General features: G+C 40.8%; 1 protein-coding gene across 1 annotated transcript in view; it reads left to right on the plus strand.

Moving 5' to 3' along the window:
* Positions 1-30: 30 nt before the first annotated feature.
* ANKRD60 (ankyrin repeat domain 60) overlaps positions 31-22482 on the plus strand; it is a 299598-nt gene continuing 277146 nt past the window's right edge. Inside the window, exons 1-4 of the mRNA XM_083801848.1 lie at positions 31-1368; positions 2140-2270; positions 3795-3960; positions 4505-21738. Of these exons, the coding sequence (XP_083657974.1) occupies positions 1188-1368; positions 2140-2270; positions 3795-3960; positions 4505-4788 (762 nt within the window). The 5' untranslated portion in view covers positions 31-1187 and the 3' untranslated portion in view covers positions 4789-21738. The remainder of the gene's footprint in view (positions 1369-2139; positions 2271-3794; positions 3961-4504; positions 21739-22482) is intronic.

Raw genomic sequence — 22482 nt, forward strand, 5'->3', positions numbered from 1 at the left:
GGGTTGAGCGTGGAATCCATCATACTGATGATGGGAGGGAGAGGGTGGATGAGGGAATGAGTAATCAACACCTGGCTGGTTGGTTTTTCCTTTCATATCGGAGTCTTCTGTTTCTTCTGCTGCAGTTGTCCTTTTGTTCCTTTCAGACACTGACTGGCTGCTCCACCCTGTGCTCTACAACTTCTGCCAAGCGCTGCAAAAGAACATACAGCCTTTCTTTCTTTTTCTTTGCACGATGCAAAAGTGGGAGGAATAAACAGCCCCCTATACCTCCTAGTAAAGCCTACCCACACACTTTGAGGTAGGACACAAGGCCCCTGGGTCACAAACTGGAAAGGCAAATGGAACAGCCATATGCTCTTTTTATGACACACCAAACTAAACACGTATATTGTGTCCTAAAATTGAACAAAGAAAACAGGAACATAACATACGGACAGCTTGGGTATTTACTGGAGTTACTGTCTTGTCTACTGCTTTCCTTTCAAGTGCCTGAAAGGTACCTGCAAGGTATGGCTACCTGAAAGGAGGTTGCAGCAAGGTGGGTTTTGGTCTCTTGTCTCAGGTGACAAGTGGTAGGACGCAAGGAAACCCTCAAGTTGCACCAGAGGAGGTTAAATTAGACATCAGAAAGAATTTATTCATGGAAAGCGTGGCCAGGTATTAGAATGGGCTGCCCAGGAAGGTGGTGGGGTCACCATTCCTAGAGGTATTTAAGAGATGCGTGGATGTGGCACTTAAGGACACAGCTTAGTGGTGGACTTGTAGTGTCAGGTGACAGTTGGATTTGATCATCTTATGGGTCTTTTCTAACCTAAACGATTCTGTGATTCTAAGTAAGTTTGTGTCATCCTAGTGAAAATCAAAAAGTGGTCAAGAACAAAGAAATCCTTCTGTAATCATCCTGGTGCGTTACTTTTGTCATGTTCCCGGCTGTGTTCACATCCAGGCTCTTCCATCACACAAGCAGGTTGTTCTTCTGTGATGTCACTTGGTGCTGCTTGGATACTGTAATGTGCTAATGATATACAGGGGGTCTATCCTCGATGGCATGGAGGGTTCTGATGATAAGGGGAGTGCCTAGGGAAGGGAGGAATTACGACTGGATATAGACCCTGTCCTTATAATGATAGCAACTTTTTGTAAGAGGAAAGTCTTATAAACTTCTCCCAGTCACAAACGACTTGATGACCATGTCTTCCTTGCCTCCAGGGACTTTTGGTGTCCGCCTCTGTCTGGCTGAAACTAATGAGATGTTTTCTCTGCCTCAGTGCCAGAATGACTTGACTCTGAAGAAGCTTAAGTCCCATTTAGAATTATTGACTGGGATCCCCCTTCATTTCCAGCGGCTTCAATACCTGGATGAAAGTGAGAACGCGTAACCTCAGGTTTATGGAGGTTTTTCATTGTGTCTCTACCTGCTAGTTAGAGCTATGTGTAAGTCCTGGGTGCAGGTCAGAGTTTTTTCCTCTTTTCTGCTGTACTGCAGTTGGAATTCAGCTCTTGACTTAACTTTGCTTCCTACTGCTGAGGGATAACAGTCTAACCAACAGGGTCTTCTTAGGAGATTAGAAATTGCAAAAACTGACCTCTAAATTCCTGTTTGGCCTTGTCAGTAGCCAACACCAACACCTGGCTGGCTTACCTCAGCCTGGCATAGCTCTAGCAAGGCTCCGACTAACTTCACAGAGTTGTGTGGAACAGTGTTTGTGCCCACTGCATCAGAGATCGCATGTCGTTGGAGAACTTCGTTTTGGAGGTTGCAAGCAGGGAGGTTGCAAGCAGAAAGCTTATTTTAGAATGAAGACACCCTGTGTGCATGGATACACTCAAGTATTTTCTCCTATGGTTTTGGTACTTAACGTGTTAACTGTAGCTGTCTGTGCGTTACAACCATATTATCCCAACAGCACCGTATTCTAACCTTTTCCAGGCTGGGAGTATGTCTGTGTTTTGTCTGTGTTTTGTCTGTGTATGTCTGTCTAGCACAGTGGGACCTAAGGTGTCCTTGATGCGTAATGACAGCAAAATCAGAGAACATGGACATCGCTAAAAATAATTGTCACTTTTTTTTAAGCTGGTCATTGCCATCTTCTCTGAGGATATATTGACTTACTTTTACTGTGTTACTCCCTACAGTGGATCTGCTAGATGATTCTACATTTAAGGACAATGATATTGTCCGTGGTGGAACAATTACAATGCGTATCTGGAGACAAGATGGCTGGGGGCATCTTGCGGCAGCTGCTGCGAAAGGAGACACTGTGAAGGTTGATTCCATTACTTTGGTGAACGAGTGGGGTGTGCTGTCTGCAGAAATGCTGAAAGCATATTGCTGAAGGTCTTAAGTGCTTTTATAAAGCAAGAGTTCATAGAGAAAATAGTGGGGAAGTCTTTAACGGAAGAGACAAAAATTAGGTTCGTTGTGCTTCTTGTAACAGTGAACAGTGGAAACTAATAATCAAGGATCAGGAGCCATTCTACATTTCTTGCACTTCACCTGCTGCAAGCTTACAGACCATCTTGATTTTGCAATACTGTCAAGTCTGATTAGTAAGACAGCTTTTTTTTTTTGTGTGGAACAAATCATTTCTGTGGTGCTTTTATAGAGGGCGTGCTGCTTTCTTGATTTAGGGCTGAAATGTTGTCTCAGCAGAAACACAAGGTACTCTGATTTGTACTGTAAACCTTCAGGCCCGAACAGATGTGATCATGAAATATCCTTTGGTGCCTTTCATAAAGAACCATTATCTCTGCCCTGGCCAAATTCCAGCTTGGCTAATTACATTCTGTTCCTCTGCATTTCCCCATCCATTGCAAATGGATACCACAGGGTTCTTCACTTCCTATCGTTAACTGTTGTGTAGTGTTGCGGTTCGTTGGTAAGCAGCTGTTCTGCCTCGTGCCACAAATGGTTTGCATTTTGCTGTTGGATGAAGTGTTGCTTTTTTTCCCATGTTTTGAGTTCCCTGTTTATTAGTGTAGAGCAGGAAGCAGAAAGGTGTGCCACAAAGACAATAGTCTCCTTTGAAATGAAAGATGTATTGGAGGGAAAAAAAAAAAAAAAGTTTGACACTGTTGACTTTCAACTGGAAAAAAAAAAATGAAGAAAACTGTACAGCTGCTCTACTAATGTGCTTCCACTTACTAGATGAGGAAACCACGGTGCACTGTGGAAGATATAGTCCAATGTGTAAATGACTTCTCAGGAAGAACAGCAGCATAGCAGCATGAGGCAACTGGAAATTGTTTCGAAGAGGCCTCTCAGCAACACTTAAAGCCAAACACATCAGTTCTAAACAAAACAAACAAAAAAAAAATCACAAACCTCCTTCTGGGAAAGAATACGATACAGGACTGTGTCCTGAAGTAGTCTGAGTTGTCTGCTGGAATTAAGGCCCGAAGTCTTGCTTAGATCCTAAGGACCTTGTGCTTACATGGCCAATGGTGTGTTCTTCCCCCAAAAGCTTGGAATCTGGTCAGTCTCCAATAAATTTAAGAGAGGGACAGGGACTGCAAAGAGATATGGGTTTGATAAGATCTTGTGGAGCTCAGTATCTGTATAGAAAAGGAAAACCAAAATTTAATGTTCCAAGGGATGGCTGTGAATAAATGTCATTAGATATTATTCTGCCTTATCTTGATTCTCTAATATAAAACAAGCAGGTATTATTTAGGTGATCATAAAATGATTTATGCAGTGTGCTAGCATACCTTATGTGCAGATATGAGACTTTATAAAGAATCAGGTTATGCTTTTGAAAGAGGCTAAAAGGTTTCTGTTTATTCTGCAGCTGGCCCATCTGGGAGTTACAGAGGATTTTCCTGGCAGCACACCATATGCAGAAATACTGGGAGCAGAGCAGAAAAAGGAATGGGTAGCGCACCGAGCTTTTGTGGCACTGTTTGTTGCCAGCCACAGAGGTCATGTTAAAACTGCCACGTTTCTCCTGAGACATGGTAATGTTGTTAGATAGAATGATTCTTCGCTGGCTGTACCTGCACAGCATACCACACCTTCCTGCTTACCAAGATCATAAAATTTTACCCAAATCATCTTGCATATTTTGTATTTGAGGTAGGGAATGTATTAAGCCCATCAGTCCTGATGTAGACATTAAAACAATGAAAACTGTTCTTGCTGAATGTAATGAGTTTGCTCTTAAAGTAGCTAAGTTCATAATGCGAAACAGGAATTGTTTTCTTACTTCTCTCCTTTTGAGTAACATTTATTTCTTGTGTTTGTTTTTTTAGTATCTAGAAATGTTTGTTTTTTATCAGTCCCATGCAATGTTTTATCAGTCATATAAGAAATAACAGAAATACACAGAAATACAGGAAGAGTTGCAAGCTCTAGTTCTATAGCTCTGACACTTGAGTTTTTTGTTGTTTTGCAACTTGCCTTTCCCTAGGAATCTGCGTTTGCGCAATGGGCAGTCCTTTGCGTCAGTTATCTCCTTTTTGTGAGCCTTGTCACGCTCGGACTACGTGTGTCTCTTTGCAGGTGCGGATGTGCATTCCAAAACCCCGCTAGGAAGGACCGCTCTTCATGTAGCTGCTGTCATGAGCCGCTGTGACTGCATTGAGCTGCTCCTCAGCTGTGGGGCACAAGCCCTTGACCCAGATAGCGAGGGACAAACAGCAGTGAGCCTCGCCCGCCTGTGGGGCCAGCAGCAGAGCGAGCGCACGATGGTACGCTTCCAGTGGCGGAGGAAGTCAGCTGCTGCTGTGCTGCCCTCCAGCTCCGAGAGTCAGGCCGGGCAGCAGACGTCTGGCCACCCGTCCTAAAATACATATGGCCTATCTTGGTTCTGGCAGATTTCAAAGGACAGTGACTTTCTCAAAGACACACTTCAAATATAGGTCACTAGGTGGGGTTTGTAGGGTTTAGTTATGAAATAGGGTCATGTACTGGTGATGCTGCAGCGAAGATGACAGCTAGCTTGACAGCACCGCTCGCAAACACGCTCTTAATTTATAGGTTAAATTTTTTTAAAATTGTTCCGTAGCCAAACTGGTCATTTGGTTAATAACAGCTTGTAGGAGAGCTTGAGGCTGTCTACAAGTTCTTTGGAGTGCTCCTTGCTAGGGTAGTTTCCTAATAGTTGGCAACAGACCAGGGTGATGTAGTGTAACGGGTATTTCAGGGGATTGGAAATCCCTAGATCTTTAATTCACTTCTAGCCCTGACTGGCTTTATTGCCTCCAGCAGATCAGTTAAGGGTTGTTTTGTAAATAGGGCAGTTGGCCTGTCATGATAGGGTGCAGGCAAAGTTAACGTGCATGGAAGTGGCTAATTACGATTGCTCAGAGTCAGAATTGGTGCTTTCTTAGAACCTCCAAAATCTTAAGCCTCAGGAACTTGAAGACCGGGATTTCTTCAAGTCAGTGACTTGCTGTCCATCTGCTTTCAAGAATCCCACGTTCCTTAGATGCTTAAGTAAAAATACAACTCATATTCTCGTTACATCTCTATGATGAGTAGAAGGAAGCTGAGCTTCTAGTCTGTTTCTTGAGGGCTTGTTAGTGTCTCAGTGCTCCATCTTCAGCAGTTTCCATTGTTTTGCTTAGAGAGGCTTGGGTGGGTTTTTTATTTTTTTTCCTGAAGAGCTCAGCACTTGACTTACTTATCCATAGAAGAGGCAGTTCTCAGTGGGACAAGCACTTATAAGAACTTGGCCTGCTGCTTTTTTTTTTGCTTGCAAAGCCCAGTGCACAGCCCAGAGACTCTACAAATAACTAACATAAGTTGGTTTTGGTTTCTTGTGGCAGAGTGGTTTTTTTTGTTGTTGTTTTTTTGGTCTTTTTTGACTTCAGTGCCCTGCCACTGGACTATGTGCTGAACCAGGAACGGAGACAGAGCAATGAAAACCGTGGATTCAACTTCTAGAGTAACCTAGGAAAAAAATACACGTTTACTGCAGCTTTCTTTTGTGAACTAAAAGGGCTTTGGGGTGGTGGCTGTGCTTTTTTGCTGGTATTGCTTTCCTTGAGTTTAAAAGGCTGCAGCCGCGAGGGAAAGCGAGCCCGTGGCTGCTTTTTGCCGAGCCTGGAGCCGCACAACGCCTGCAGAGCGAAACCGCCCCGGCGGCCGGCAGAGGGAGCCCGGGCACCGGGCACCTGGCGCTGCGCCTCCCGCTGCCGCTTGCCGGAGCAGCGGCCCCGTGTTCCTTCCCGCCTGGCGTTTGTTCGCAGTCCAGCTCTTAAGTTTAAGATGACAAATATCAAAGAATATCCGAGTTGGGACCGGCCCACAAGGATCATCGAGTTCAGCTCCTGGGTCCCCAAAGGACCACCCAAAAATCAGACCGTGTGTCCGAGAGCGTTGTCCAAATGCTGCTTGAACTCCGGCAGGCACGGTCCCGTGACCACTTCCATTAATTCCTTATTTTAATAAAGTCATAAAGCAAGGTTCGGAACTTCAGGCTGTGCCAAGTACCGCTTGGGAAGGCGGTTCCTGTGGGAGGCCGTGCGGCGATGCTTATACGTGCTGACAGCAATCGGAACAAACGAATGCAGACTTCCCGCTGCGTGAGGGGAGACTCGCAGGGTATCGTCTAAAGGAAATTCACTTAAATGGGTCTTAAGTTGGTTACTAATTCTATGTGCTTCAAATATATGGTTGATAAATAACTGCTTAGGAGAATGGCAAGATCACAATTTCTATCAGAGTGACCAGTAGACAAGATACAAACAATGCTGTTTCTGGTGTTTTGCTGAGTGTTTAAATATTGCAAGCAGGATTATAGAGAAAAGTCTATAAATTCCTTTATTCCTTTTTTTTTTCTGTTGTCTGTCTAGACTGTGCAATCCGTACCCAAGCTTCTAGAAACGGCGAGGGGTTTTGTAGTTGCTTTTAGACATTATGCAGCATGCTGCATAATTCTAGGAAAAAACAGACACAGAATGTCAGACAGAGAGAACTGGGTGACCTCAGGAGAAGGATGCCAGAAATGGTAGAAAATTATGTTAGTATATGATCACGTAGTGAGGGACAAATAGCAAGTATTTTTTACTGGTAGCTGGAGATTCACCCTTTGGAAAGAACAGAACAGAAGTCACCAATGCATTGTGTCTGGGAAATGGGAATGCACCAGTCCAAAATTGTACTGGGGCAAGCTAGAAGAGAGCAAATGGCTGGGCAAGTCCGGCACTGGAGCAGTGCGTGCAGTTCTTATTCAAGAAAGGTGAATTCAAGCTAGAAGAGACCCCTAAATTAACCAGGGGAAATAAATTTCTCCTCCTGAGAGGGCTGGCAGTGTTAGGGCAGGGCCAACAACAACAACAACAAAAAAAAAAACATGCAAGAGATTATATTACTCATTATCTTAGATGACAAATGCTTGGGAGATATAAAATAATAAAAATAAAAGATATTTATACTGAAGGGAACTGCTGGGATAGTAAGACCAGAAATCAGAATGCATTTTGTAGCTCTTGGTCCAGTGGAACAGGACAGAGAGACCCAACCAAATGTGTGTGCCTTAGGAATGCTGCTGTGTGTTCGAGTGCTCTGGCACGCTGTTTGGACTGGGTGGCTGCATTGTTAGATGCTGATTTTATTTGTCGCAACACTGTGTTTGCTCAAAGCTTCTATTCCAAAGATGTAGATGAAGCAAATAATATTGTCTGTCTCAAAGGAAGCAGCTACGCTATAGTGTGCAGCAGAATCAGGGAGACAGCACACTGAGGGACAGACCTCAGACTGAAGTGGGGCTGTTGAAGAGACTGAGGGTCTGAGTTCTGAAACGCATACTCAGTTCTGCAAGTACTTCATAGATGAGCTTGAGAATTTGAGTTCTGATTTATATAGTATCAGGAACTCTTGTGAATGTTAAGTTTCTGTATTGTACTGATGCACAAAAGTCTGCTTCTAGAAGAGACGCTGTAATAACCTGTTCAAGGAGAGGAAACAAACAGACAAGAAACAAAAGGGTTGTGTGTTTTGCGTGGCAGTCATTGCTTTCTCTTCTCCATGCTACAGCAGAGGGAAAGGATCAGTCTCCAGAAGACTTTAGTGAGGATTCGTTAATGATCTTTGGGATTCTCACATGAAGGAACAGGGAGGTCATTATGAAGAAGAAAAGGCATCAGAAATGTCTTGAGTCTAATTAGGCCCAAGGCAGGACAAATGTCACAACTGTCTTCTAATATTAAGAAAACCAAAGCAACTCTTTTGGAAGGGCTGTGATTCCCCTGGATGCGAAAGGCAGTAAGTTAAATAAAGATGACAAGCGCAGCAATAATTCATCACACTTTCTTACCATTATCAGCTTCACTTTTTCCTTGCCTGGGCAGACCCCCAGTGTTGCTCACAGCCATCGTGATGGCTGCTGTTCCCCCAGAGCCCTGAGCAAGCTAATGCTCAGCAAGCCTGAAACAGTGACTGCTGCTACTTAGAAACAGGCACCCTAGCCAGGGACAGCCTTGGATGTCTATATAATTTCAAACATCATTGAAACGTTCCCCAAATGCTTCCCCTTTCTCCAGAAATGTTTCCAGCTTTACCTGAGTTACATCCCAAACTTGCTTATGTTTACTTTGTTCCTTTGAGCTCCTTGTAGATGGCTGCTGCAGAAGAGAAAGGCTTGTGCTGTTGCCACAAGTGATGCGCTAAGAGGACATGCCTACTGGTGAATGGATGCACCTATGAAGGAGCAGTACTGCAGTGCCTGTGTTGCAGCCTCAATTTTGAGGCACCTTGCTGCTTTGTATCCCGAGGCTGTCAGGTGAATGATGTCTCCCTGTGTAATGGGGTGGATCCCACTCATTTGGTCAAGAGCTGTGCTTTGCTTTAGGCAGCAGGCAATCATCTCCCTCTGATCCCAGTTCATAGCCCTGAAACCTCCTTGGTGTTAAAGTTCCTTTCAAGGAAGACAGAGGCCACTTATTTTAAAATCTGTCCTCCACTGATGGAACTTCCATACTTGTATTGGTATGGGTCCCTCTGGACTCAAGCAACACCTGGGTAGAGTTAGTGTGCTCATGTGTGGTATTAACACTCCTGGAAGCCTAATGCCACTGTTGATCTAGTCTTACTTGCAAAATATCACCTACAGCGGACCTCCCTACGGAGGCTGGATACTGAATCTGGATACTGAGAGTAAAAACCTGTGATTACTATGGCATTGCACAAAGAATTTGTTAGCTCAGTGAATTTTTAAATAGAAAAAAGAGCAAGCTTGTTGTTATACCTGTTCCAAATTTATCTATAGACAACAGTAACGCAGAACGCTGTGGCAATCATGACGTTCATTTCTCAAAGTGAATCAAATGAATAGAAATTGTTAAAAGCTAGAGTACAATATAGCATATAAAACCCAACAGACATCAGGAAACTCGTACTGATTGGACTCTTAGATGTTGTTTTGCTCTTGCTTGGGAAAGAGAATTGTAGTCAGCTTGCAATCTCCCTGACATTGTTCATGGAGGAAGCAGACAAAAAGTACCAATGAAATAGAAGGCCTGCAATTTAGTTAATTTTATGCAAAACACAATCAGCATTCAGACTGGGAGTTACCAAGCAGAAATGTATTGATAGAGAAACCAAAATATTCTCTGTGCCTAAATGGTGAAATATTAAAATAAAATCTCAAGGAGACTCCCAGAGCTCATGTAACTGTAGGCCAGAGAAGATGCAGAGGTGAAGTCTGACACTGCCAAAGTCATCAGGAGTTCAGTGAGGTCATGACTTAATCCCTGATACCTTAGGCCATGCATCTACATGGTATGAATCAGGGCAGCACTGGTGTGACAGAACCTTGTTATAAGTAAGAACAAAGAGAAGAAAACTTTTTAGGAGAGTGATTAGAAGATTTAGAAATTATTGCTTATAAAAATGTTTTTAAAGGATCCATTCTAAGGAGGTAGCAGGGGGGAAAAGAGCAGTAAAGGAGGATGGTAAAGGACAGAGAAATGGAAAGAACTGCAGGTCGGCTGGGGAAGGTAATCATGAAGGGGACAGTTATGCAAAGATCCGTTTCTAGTCTTGGAGACCTGAATTGCTGATGGTGGACACTGATGTTTCGTCTTTCATTTTACTTCCCATTTTAGCATTACAGTTAACTAAGTGGACACCAAATTTTTGTACAGAATAATGTACACTTCTCTTTCCCAAACTTTGTGCATCTCACTAATTTTTTAATTAATCAGTCTTTGTGCCTCTAACGCCTGAAAGTTCCAGTCCAGTGTGCATAGTCCCTCTCTGTAGCACCTCTGCCTGTAGCAGAACCTATGTATGAATGCTTTTTCTGCCTTCAATTTTTCAATTTGCAGTGTTCCTTGCATTTTAACCACCAACTGCGTTCAAAGACGACCAGAAGTTGGTTGTGAACTCTGTCTGAGGATCATGTTGACCATTAATATTTAGAAAGGATAGTGGTTTACACAGGGGAGCCAAAAGCTATAAGCTTTCTAGTACGCTTTCAACATCTAGCATGCTTCCAATACCGTTTAGGTTGGTTTAATGCCTAACCTACACTGCAATTGAGGTTAGTGCTTTGGTTTTCTTTCAAGTTCCAGTTCCCCATATGCTGTTCTGTTTGCAAGATTTTCTTGACATAACTGTCTGGTATGGTTTGCTGGTGTTTTGCTAGGATTCCTGTGTGTTCAGAAGCTAACAGAGGAACTGTCAACTTGAAGGCCCATCTTAAAATATGGCCCTACTGGCTTGGGATAAGAAACACAGAGATTGCTTGTCCAAGCTTCTTCCGTGGAATTCGTGACACTATTTCAATTCCTTTGGTTTCCAGTAACCAAACAATTATTGGGGTCAAGCAGAAGTCAAGGTATAAAGATTCATCACTATGAGCTTCCTTACTTATAAGCTGGGCCATATGTTAGAGGAATGATCTGGGCTATAGCAGTTGTCTTCCATCTCTTGATGAGCGTTAGTATGCATAATTCAAATGTACATGTGTTTGCATTCCAGCTTATATTGATTGAATTGCTCTATGATAATAAACAGGATAAATAAATCAGATGGAAGTAAAAGCATTGATGTGCTCTATGGTGATGGGGGGATTAAATTCAGTGCTGTGACCTTGAGCAGGATGTAATTTCAAAAGTGCCTCAAATATGATGATGACATAAAATAAGGCTAAGGAAGCTGGAGGGGCAGAAGGACAGGGGACAGAGGAACAAAACAAACTCATTCAAAATGATTTGGATTTATTAGGATTACAGGCTGATAAGTGGCTTATGCAGTTTATTGTTGGGAAGTGTAAGGTAATGAGGCCAGGGACCGCAGGTAATCAGACTCCAGTCAGAGTGAGAGCAACGTGGAATACAGATCAGAGCATGGCAAAAAGGGCACGCGCGGCACTGGGGGAAGTCGTTTCTAAGGGGAATAGCTGTCTTGATGTTTCTTTTCTTACAAAGCTCAGCTCTACAGCTGTGCTTGCTGCATGACTGCGAAACTGCTGGCCCCGCTAAAGAAGCTTCTGTTCAGCCTTGTCAACACATGAGCTCGCTTGTAAATGAGAGATGGGTTTGAAACGCTCTTTCTCTTTGAGAATCTCCAAATACAGTTGTACCTTGTTCTGGGAGCCAAGTAAGTAAAGCAAAGAGGAAGATGGAGGGAATATAGCCGTGTCAGCATGAATTAGAGTAACAGAGTCAGGCCTTGTCTGGTAGTGTAAAAGCAGCCAGTAATCCTTTCATGCTGGTTTGGCCAGGAAAATTTTCTCCAAGGGCTATGAGATGGGTGCCTGCTAATTGCAGGTGAATAGAGGAGAATCTAGCTTTTGATGTTATAGGAAAAGTGAACTGCAACCGAGATGCTTAATAGTTGATCACACCGACTTTAGAAAAACAGAAAAAATGTAGTTTCAGACTAATGAGCACCTTGCTGGGCAATAGTAAAGCAAAGAGAAATTGGTGAGTCTTTCCTGTGGATGCTAATCTGGAGGTAGATTCCACGGTTTTGAAAGTACTTGTGTTATTCTGGTTTCCTTTCCTTATCTTTAGTTCTAAAATCTGTCTTCATCTTAAAATGTTTCTTTTGTCTCCTAAATTGCAAGGTTTATATTTTTCTCACTTGTGGCCAAATAGCTTTTGAAACGCAATTAAAGGCAGAAATAATAAATGTATGCATTGAAGTCTATTGATGTCCTCACAGCTTTCTTCATTCTGTTAGATAACATATTAGCCACTCCTGTTTAAAAGTGCTTTCTCAGATTTGACCCATATCTCTAACCATCATTTTTACACTTAACACCTAGAGCACATCAGTAGCATACAGATCTCTCTCTTTAAGTCCTCCTTGCTTGATGCTCTGTTAGATAGAAATTCATTATTTTCATCATTTAGAACGGTTATGTTTGCAGTAGTTGACTAAGGCAGTGAGGAGCTACAGGGAAGACTGAACTGGGAAGAACAGAAGCTAAGGCAAATCATGAATGATAACTTAATCACAAATCCCAGTGCTTATGTCATATCAGAATTGAGCCATGAATGTAGAGTAGTGAATGATTACTTGGGGAGATAAGAGATGCACTTGGTATTTTTCCTTTTCTGAGTCTCTTCAGACTTTCGTGGCCTTTAATTAACATCCTGTCCCGTTCAGTGTTCCTGTCTGGGATACCAGAAGCATACTGGATGAGCTCTAACGTGCACTCCACACCCATCTAGAGAAGTACATCTTCCTGTGATTCCTTACATTGTTGTTATAGTAATGAAAGAATGGTGGCCTCTGTGTATTTATGCTTCCCGTTTCTTTTATCCGTTGGTTCTCCACAGCAAATGGCCAGTGTTAGAATCTGCATCCTTGGAGTTCTGTTGTCGGTTTGGGCTGTCATCACATGCTTAGCTAATACCCTCTAGTAATTTTCTTATTCACATGCACACTTAATGTCCTTAGTCATTAGACTGAAAAATGTTAGCCTTGTCATAGTTAGTGACTGGAAGCAGAAAAGTCCATTTAGTTCTCAGGGGAATGAATTCTAATTTTCTGCTTGTCAGAAAGTGACATTTTACATATTTTTTTTTTTCCCCACCAGTTTAGTGCTAAATTTAAATGTGTGTGTCACAGGAATAGACTTTTTGTCTGTGCTAGACACCCCAAAAGACTTGGCAGGTATCCAACGTATGAGACTCTTGACCAATAGCTACTGCTAGAGCTCATTTCACGCACTGAAGAGAATGGGAGGTGAGAGTGAAAAGTTAGAAATAAGAGGTCATTGCAGAGGGCACATTAACATTGCATGTCAGAATGCATATTTTTTCCCCCTTGAAAATATGGATGAAAAGCAGCTCATCTGGAATAAAATATCCAATGAAGAAACAAATTATCCTCATCAAGCAGGCTCATACTAGTATTTGTCATTAAGATGTGACACCTTCTATGTAATGTCACAAACTACTGGGAGCCTTTGAAAAGTGTACTGCTTTGAAGGCAGCTTGTCTGAAGATATTGAGTTCACTGTTCTATGAAAGGAAAATAACTTGTGTCTTGAAAAATGGATGGCATTTATGGCAAAGAGAAATAATCCTCCCACAGATTACAGCTGTTCTTTGCATTGTGCTGGTGGTCTTATCTCATCAGTGGATATTTTATGTGTTTTTTTTATACATTTCCATAAAGCTGTTTTGAGGAGGACATTGTGTGCTGGGAGCTGGATGTATTTTAAGGAAGAGACGCCACTACAAAGAACTTAGAGTCTAAATTGAAAAGATGGATGAAGTGAAAATAAGGGATGGTTATTTTGCTTTTTACAGATGGGAACTGAAGCAGGAGAGAGTGACTGTTGTGGCCAAAGTCACACTAGGAGTTCATGGAATTGCATCCTGATCTTTGAAGTCCAGTTCCAGTATCTTTACCGTATATTGTCTTTCTGTTCCCTTGCTGCTGAATGTAGGTTTGATATGCACATGTGTAATGAGCCAAACATGTTCTGCATATGTTTAGCCATATTCTGACCTTAGGAACATGAAGCAAGCTTTTCCTGATATAGTTAGGAGTGCTTTCATGAGTGGGCTTAACCCAAGGAGTGCAAAATAGTATTGGCATTTAGTTTAGGAAACATCTCATGGGCTTTTGATGGAATTGGTGGCACTTTTTTTTGTTGTTAGTGTTGTGATAATTTACAGATTACAGGTAACAATGCCTGTGTAATAATCAGAGATTCAGATAAAATCCAGAGATGGTTCCTGAATCTACACAAACACTTCCAAATCCATTGCATGTGAGGGAAATAAATTCCTCATTGTCCTGACTGATTTTTCCATTCTCCTTACTTAGGAAATATGTATTTTCTGTGCAGTTCTTTGGGCATGATTTATATATTATAATACATGACAAGTATATGCGTGCAGAGTTAGAAGGGATAATGAAGAAAAGTAGTTGATGAAATTGAATTACGCATAGTAAAATTGTAATTTTATAGAGAAGTTTGTGGTCATTAAGAGAGAATGAAGCTTGCTTGTTTACTTCAAGTTGTGAGAGATCTGAGCTGGAACTACGCTCTTACATGCTTTAATACTTTATGATGTCTCACTGTAATTAGAAATTCTTTTCTAACTTTTTATTTGGGCCTATCCTGAAGCAGTGTACCCTGCCCTGCACTCTCTTCTTAATAACTTCCTATCCTTTTATGCTATTCTGGACCTGTAGGCAGTAGGTCAACTGTTATCAAGGCTTCATTTAAGGAGCGTTTGTGATTAAACATGGCTGTAAATCTATTCTCTGCAGTTTGGACAGATGTGGCCCTGCCTGCAAATAGCAGCTTGATTACAGGACCCTGGGCACCAGCTGAAGTCTACATTCAGAGCTCTTTCTTAGAAGCACGGACTCTGGGAGGCTCACGATGGAAGTCCACCTCTGCCAGATAGTAGGTCCGATATATTTTATGTCAGGTATCCAAAAGCCACCAGGTTTAGGTGAGAGTAGAAAAACAACCTCTTGGAACCTGAGCTATTAGACAAACTCTGTAAACTGGATGTCACCTCACCATCTGGGGATCATTAAGTAGGCACTGATGAGGCAACAGTGTGTACTTATCCACTTTTTCTACATTAAAAATTTTGAAAATCACCAGTAGAGAGCCCCTTTTCAACACAGCAAGAGATTTGGCTCACTGGATACGATGACCCTTTCTCATATGTGGATGCTTTTGTTATACCATGAGCACTGTCTGCATGTGCATTATAGCTCCAAAACAACCCTAGCAATACTGCCAAATACACACATGAAATGAATATAAAATACATTCCAAATAATTGCAGTATTTATGTAATTTTGCCTTCAATGTTTCATGAAGCCTTATCAGATTTTTAACTCCAGCAGAACCAGTAAGCTGATAGGTGTACACAGCAGTGCAGAGTGAGGCAGAACCAGCCTGGTAATGCCTGTCATTATTGACAGTGACTGATTAGCAATGACTCCAAGGGTATAAATGAAAGGCGAATTAAAAGCAGACTTAGGGAATCCTTTTTCTTTCTTGAGTCCTTTAAGCACAATACTGCACAACTACAACGGAACACAAAGAACCTGTTTTGTTCAGAGCTGTGGTGAGAGCTGTTGAAATTGGTCTTTTCTCATTTACATACAAGTCAAATGATTAAGGGCATAGCTCCTAGGACAACAAACATCAGTAGTGCTCCCTGAGAGCAGCACCACTGCTGCACACACTCTCACTTCTCCTGTGACAGAAGCAGCACAGCCAGCCTGGTTTCTCAGGATTTGGGGTTAAGCAAAAAGGGCTATTTTGTTGTTGCTAGCAATTTGTTGTTGCACAGAACTAACAACAGCCAGAAAGGAAATGAGGTGGGGGACATCTGTCTGCTCAAGTGAAGGAATAACCAGTGTCCCTCCCCACTTTCTCTACACCCTGAGTGCCCTGTGACACTGGCACTATTTGGTAACTATCTTGGCTTCTGCTAAGAGAAAGTAAATGTGTGTGGTTTGTTCATTAAGCAAGTGTTACGCTAAGATGGAAGCTGCACTGCACATAATGGGGAGCACCAGAAATTACTATAGGTTTCATTTAAATAAAAAGGATATGGCTGTGCTCTCGCAATAAGATCATAATGGCTGCTTAGTTTTTCCAGACAAGGACTGTAGCTTGCTGTGTTTTTTTTTTTTGGGCTCTTGTTTTGTTTTTGTTTTCACTCCAGCTTTTAAGGATGAGAATGTTGTGTCTGACGCATGTCAGCAAGCAAAGAAGAATCACTAGCTTAGCTGGGTTCGTCTTGCTCCCCTGTGAGGAATAAAAGCGTTAACTGTCTCTCACTTCAGGAGGAGAAGGGGGAGTGTTTTCAGCCTGCGAGAAGTGAGAAGGCATTGCCAGGTTTAGGTCAGGCTGGAGCAGGGGGCTGTGTGGCACTCTCAGCAGGACAGATTAGCTGGGTGTCACACGGCAGCCTGGAGGCATCATGCGGAAAAGGCAAGAGACAGAAGCGTGTGTGTGCGCGTGCAGGGTGTGGGGGGTGAAGGCTGCCATGTCTTGTTTTGGTGCAAGGCTGTTCCCTACAACAATGATCCTTCTGGGAAGCAGACTCGGAAGATGGTTTGAATAAAGAGCCTTTGTCAAAGAAGCAGAGAAAGAAAATGGCCACTTCTACAGTTCCTGCATTAGAGCTACTTACAATGCCATTGTCTGAGCTGTTAAAAACATTACTTAACAGGGCTCCTGAGCGGTCATGTTTAATCCTGATCTGGCGCCTACAAGGCCTGATCCCGCAGTCAATTGCACCCAGTGAAGCTGGAGCCATATATCTGTAAAGGACTGAGGGAAGACAAAGGATTCTTTCTGTTCTGTTTATTTCTACATGGCTGCATCTATTTTTATGCTTTGAAGTTCTTAGATTTATTTCAATCACAGCTTTTTCAGTGAATCATATGAAGCACGGTAAGGGAAATACGAGGTTAAGTGCCAAATTCAAAGTTGAGTCAAATGGGTAACATACACACCCTGGGACTACAAGGTGTAGTTTACTTTAATAAAAACACATCATATTGATTCATCATTTCAGACTTCAGTATAGCTGTGTATCTGTCACGTACCTGTCACCAAAACAGGCTGTATAAGTTTATCAAATAATAAAGAAACAGTAGAGCTTAGAATAGAGACCTGGTCAGCTGGCTCACAATAAAATTCATAAAAATGTATTTTTATTCCATTATTATTGTTCATTTTCTAGCTTATGGATACAATTCCTTCTCTCCATTCCAAAACAGTTAAATGAATAGATACAAACTTAACGGTTCCTAAAATTGTAGCTTGCCTTATTATTGCAACGCGTGCAATGACCATAGGTTTAAAGATCTTTTACGACTGAGTGAATTCAGACCAAGCCCTAGCAACTTCAGTTGAGTAAATTTAGTTTTTGCCTGTGCCCGATCTAAAGTTTGGGAAAAGCATCCAAGTATTCAAAGGTTTTGATGCCACAGGGCATTAGATATGCTTCAGTATGGTCTGTATTGCAACACAGAAAATGCCCGAGGAACATGTATGGAACCCTGAGACGCTGTTTTCTGGGTCTTACAAAGACATTGGAAAGTGGGACCAGAAGGAATTTCAAATGATCTTTCCTTGTAGCCCTCTGCCTGTGATAACAGCAGCTTACACCTCAATCATGTAATAGTTTTTTGTGGATTATTTAAGGAGTAAATCTAGTATTTGAAATTCTGCTATTTATTATTGTTCATTTTAAATTGTGGAGAAATGAAGCAAGAAATTGGATAGAGTTTTCTTAGTTTGTTACCAGGAAATGCAGAACTTTTATATAATTTTAATGAAATGAAAAAAGAAATTCACCACTCTTGGGTGAAAAATGATTACCTTTTTCTCAGCTATCCTTGAAATCCTTAGCTTTTCGTTACTGATGCAAGTCAGGAGTAATAAACTTAAAAGATATAAAAGATATGACAGGTAATTATCCTCAGAGATACTCTTTAAAAAAAGCTATTTTAATGTATTGTACCATAATGTACCTAGCATGCTGTAAAATGTAACCTCTATCATGCATTTCCAAAGAGTAGGAAGTCTGCTTATTCTAAGCTCTTTTTTTTTCAGATACTCTCATCTCTTACAAAAGAAAAAAAAATGCACCAAGAAGTAACAAGCAGCCTTTGATCTATAATTTCCTGTGCTGTTGCTAAACACAGTGAATTTTTTGTACTTGTAGGTTTACTAAGGTTGTGTAATGTTACTTTTGAGATCAATGTACTGATTTAAGAATAAATAAATCATTAAAGGCTGGAAAAATCTTACACTGGGGATCAGACATAATGATGCTTTTTGCTAACCTGCCTTAGAACCTTTTGAAGCTGCAGTGTTCTGAAGAATACATTGCTTTGTGTGTCCAGCCTGAACTTTGTACGCTATGGTAAATACAGCTGCATCTGCTTAAATGAATAGGAATTAAAATTAACCTGCCGTGTTTACTTTTATGTCTGATTGCATCTGATCCTTCTTCTCTGAACATCTGGTGAGCTGCCTCCCCGAATGCTGAGATGCTGTCCATAAGATAGTGTGTGACAGCCAGCTGAAGCCGTGGCAGCTCATGGATGGAGGAGAGGAAAAGACAAGTGCTTCACAACTCTCTTCATGAATACAACCCCCAGCTTCTCTGCAAACCTTGGGCTAGGTAGATGACCAGTGGCTTGCCACCACTGAATGGTTTTAAATGTTTTGTGCTCTGTAAGGGCCTGTAAAACCCAGTGCTTGGACTCATAAGCATGTCTTTAAAGGTGGCAACATCAAAGTCTTTACATTGAGATTAAAAGCAACCCTGTGGTACTGTTCACATTATATCAGAGAATTTACCAGTAGAAACCTTAATGAAAATAAGCCCACCATTGAGACAGACAAGAAAGAGTAGTCCTTTAATTTCTTTGACCTGTTCTCTGTGTAACAGAGCAAGTGTTGGTGTGTGAGCAGCCTGAAACCCTAAGGTCAAAAATATCTCCAAATCATCTGACTTGGACAATGGACATCGGATTTGGACAATTTGACAATGTCCATTTCCCATGTTGTGTTTCACTGGTGCAACATGAATCAGATTTTGGAAATTTCTTTGTTTTTGCAAAGTTTCTGGTTTTGTTTTGAGTATTGCTTTACTGCTGGTCTTTTCTGTGTCTGACAGAGTAGACCAGATTGGTAAAGTTTTTTTCACTGGACCTGATCAGTTTCACAGCACAACAGTATCATTTTCCAGAACAGTTCAATTTATGACACTATAGTCCTATGAAATGGTTTGACATGCTTTCAACTAGTTAAATAACAACTTGATGGGATGTGAAAACCACAGGAGTCAGGAAGGAGGTAACAGTCAGCAAACGGGCCTTATCTGTCTTGCTACAAAGACACGTATGGTTGCAAGGGGAACTAAATACAACACATTTAGGAACATAATGCAAGGAGTGACCTGGACTGGGCTTCACATGGGAGTAGAGATTTTGGTCTGGTTGATAATGACTGTGTTTGGCTAGTATTTGTTGCTTTGGGACTTCATAGAATGTGGAAGAAACCACAAAGAATCCTTCACTAAAGGAAATGATGTGTGTGAATGCCTTAGATCTCCAGAAAGGAAAAAAAAATAAATTCCACCTCTCCTGTTTTGCAAGGCAAACAATCTCAGAACGAAAGTTACTTCAGGCTGACAGAGCAGCCACAGTGGGAACTGGAGACAGTAATTTCTAAACAGATTTAGGACTGTAGTAGGTATCCATTAGGGTAGTCAGAGCATGTACCTTTGTAGCAATGTCTCATGTAGAATAGCAATTAGAGTCATTCTCTAAGTGGCCACATTTTACAGCAACTAAATCAATTGGCCGTCCACATGCTGTTTCTGCTTTTCGTTTTGCATGTCTCAAGTCTTACAGCAACATTTCTATGGTGACTGCAATTTGACCAGTGCTACTTACACAGAATCACTATTTTACTATCATCTGATCAAAAACCTTTACTCTCTGCTGCAAATGCATTTTAAATAAATTCAAATCTTTCAAATCTGAGCTCCCTGTAAAATATCTTGTATTAATTGTATTATAAATAGCAAGTGCCAGTTCTAAAAACACAGAAAAGAACACATTGTGAAGTTTTTTTTTTGCCACCCAATTATGTTGTTGATAAAGCAAGCAAGTGGTTATGAGAAAGATCACTCTGATTTCATAGTTATTCAACTTAAATGCAATTGTCATTTAAGACTCTACTGTTATTTCATCACACTCCCAGAAAGGTAAAACCAAGCAAAAATCCACAGTAGCAAAAATGTGTGGCTGACCTGCTTTAATGTCTTGCTGTGGTGATTGTGTATCAAATACACAAATTTTTTTGCATATGCAATTCTGAAAGTGTACTCCATAGTTTCTCTCTAAAAACAGCCTGTTACAAAGAACTAGTTTAACTGAAAACAATAGTCAAAAGATAAGATGGCCTCAGTTCTCTGAAAAATTTGTGTCAACTATAGAGGAATTGATAAGTCACTTTGTTAGTATGAACCATAGGCCACCAAAAACATTATAAATGACTACACCAAATGAAGCTTACACTGAAGCATAGAAGACATCTAAATACGCTATCATCCTGTTTTCAAATTCTGGTGAAAAATAAAGCACATAACTTTTTATATATGTTTAGAAACATGTAATTCTGCTCTGACTTGCATAGAAGCAGAGGCCTAAGACACTTACGTAGTTTTGACTTTTGCTGCATTTTTGAAGTGATTTAATTTTGTTTTGAAGCATTTTGCCAGTGTGTGCACTGAGTTCACTAACACTGTCCTGACCTTGGAGATAGTATGATATTTTACAGTGTGCAGTGACATTTGTGTGCCCAGCTTGGCTTCAATAAATAGGTTAATTTCCACAAATTAGATGCCAGGTTTCAAACATTACAAGGTGATTTAATAAACCTGTATCAGCGATTTGGATTCACAGCTGAGGCAGTTGACTGGGCAGTCCTTTGTCAGTTGCAAATCCAAACCAGCCTTTTGGGCGGGGAAAAGAAATAGGTTTATAGTACCAAAATCCCAAATATATGGATCAGCAATTGACTGATTTATGCTATAGGAAGTTTAAATTGTAAGTAATACTCCTTACACATCCCCCCTATATATTACTTATATAAACTAGTATAGAAACCTAGTAATGAAAATAAAGCATTTAAAATTTAAATAAAATATCGTTCTTATAATTATCTTGCTTGTTCAGTGAACAGTTTACATATGTTATAGTTAGTAGCTAAACTGCAGTTTAGTTTAGATTTGCAGAGTCTGATTCCAAGTAATTCTTTATTCTGGTTTTAAAGTAATGTGACTGAAGTTAGTTCTGCTATGTATTCTCATTCTTTGGTAATCTTTCCAAAGGATATGAGTCATTTCTCCATTATTTGTAAAGAATATGGAAAAAGTAAAATATTATTTTTTTGTGGGCACTTGGGTATAAAAAAAATAGGCGGGATGTTGATAACTGTGAGTCATTTCTTGGGAAGAAGGAAAGAGCAAACACTAGCTGCTGACCTACTGCTATGAAAGCCATGGACTTACTGCTGACTCAAGAAACAGATATTGATTGCTGCAGAGAACAATGGAGATCTTGTAGCAGGATTAAAGAGAAAAGTCTTTCCTCTAAGCAATAAGGAGTATTAAGGAACTGCCTGTGTTAATTTCTTGGAGGCTGCTATTTGTTTCAACAATCTTCTATTTTAAATGTTAGCCAGCTAGAACTAGAACCAAATAGTTGCTACAACTAAAGAGACTCCTTCTGAGTTTTCAGAAGTCCTCGCAAACCTTCAGGTAGGTAATGAAGAGCAAGACTGAACTCTACAACTGTGAGACAGCTACACCAGTAACTCCCAGTACAATCCTCTACTGTTAACAGATATGTAAATGTAAATATATTTAATGTAAAATGTACCTTCTGACACATGAGAGAACACGTGAGAGAACAAATACTGCACATTTCTGAAATAAATAGTTGGCACGTACATCATATCATCCATTTCACTTAAACAGATATTCCTGTGCTTTGCTGATAAGGCATTCCTCTTATGTCCATTTGCTTTGCTAACATTGTACTAATAAGTGTCTGTCGGCTTCTTTATTAGTATCCAGGGGAACTATGCGCTTATTATAAACCAAAAATCTTGGATCTCTCATCACTGACAGGAGGAACCAATTCATAAAGGTTTATCTGACACTGAGAGACAAGATTGATCTAATGCTCATTCCAATGCTCACTCGGCTGATATTTTGATTGATTTTAATGGCAGGTTATCCCTGAAAGTTTCATTAAGCGTATCATTTGTACAGTACAGAAAAGTATTTAATTTTATCTCTCTCCATCGTTATATTATCGATATAATATTGTTATATTGTAATGTGCTATGTGGTGTGGTATGTCTGGTAAACATGATACAGGTGAGATTCCACAAGCTTGCCAAATTTAAATGCTATGTAACAGACCTTTCAAACAAAGAGTGAGTAGTTGATAGCCTGTAGAATGTCTTGTAGGTTACTCAAGAAACTACTGGAATTGTT

This window comes from Anser anser (genome assembly GCF_964211835.1).
Source record: "Anser anser genome assembly, chromosome: 16".
Lineage (NCBI taxonomy): Eukaryota > Metazoa > Chordata > Aves > Anseriformes > Anatidae > Anser > Anser anser.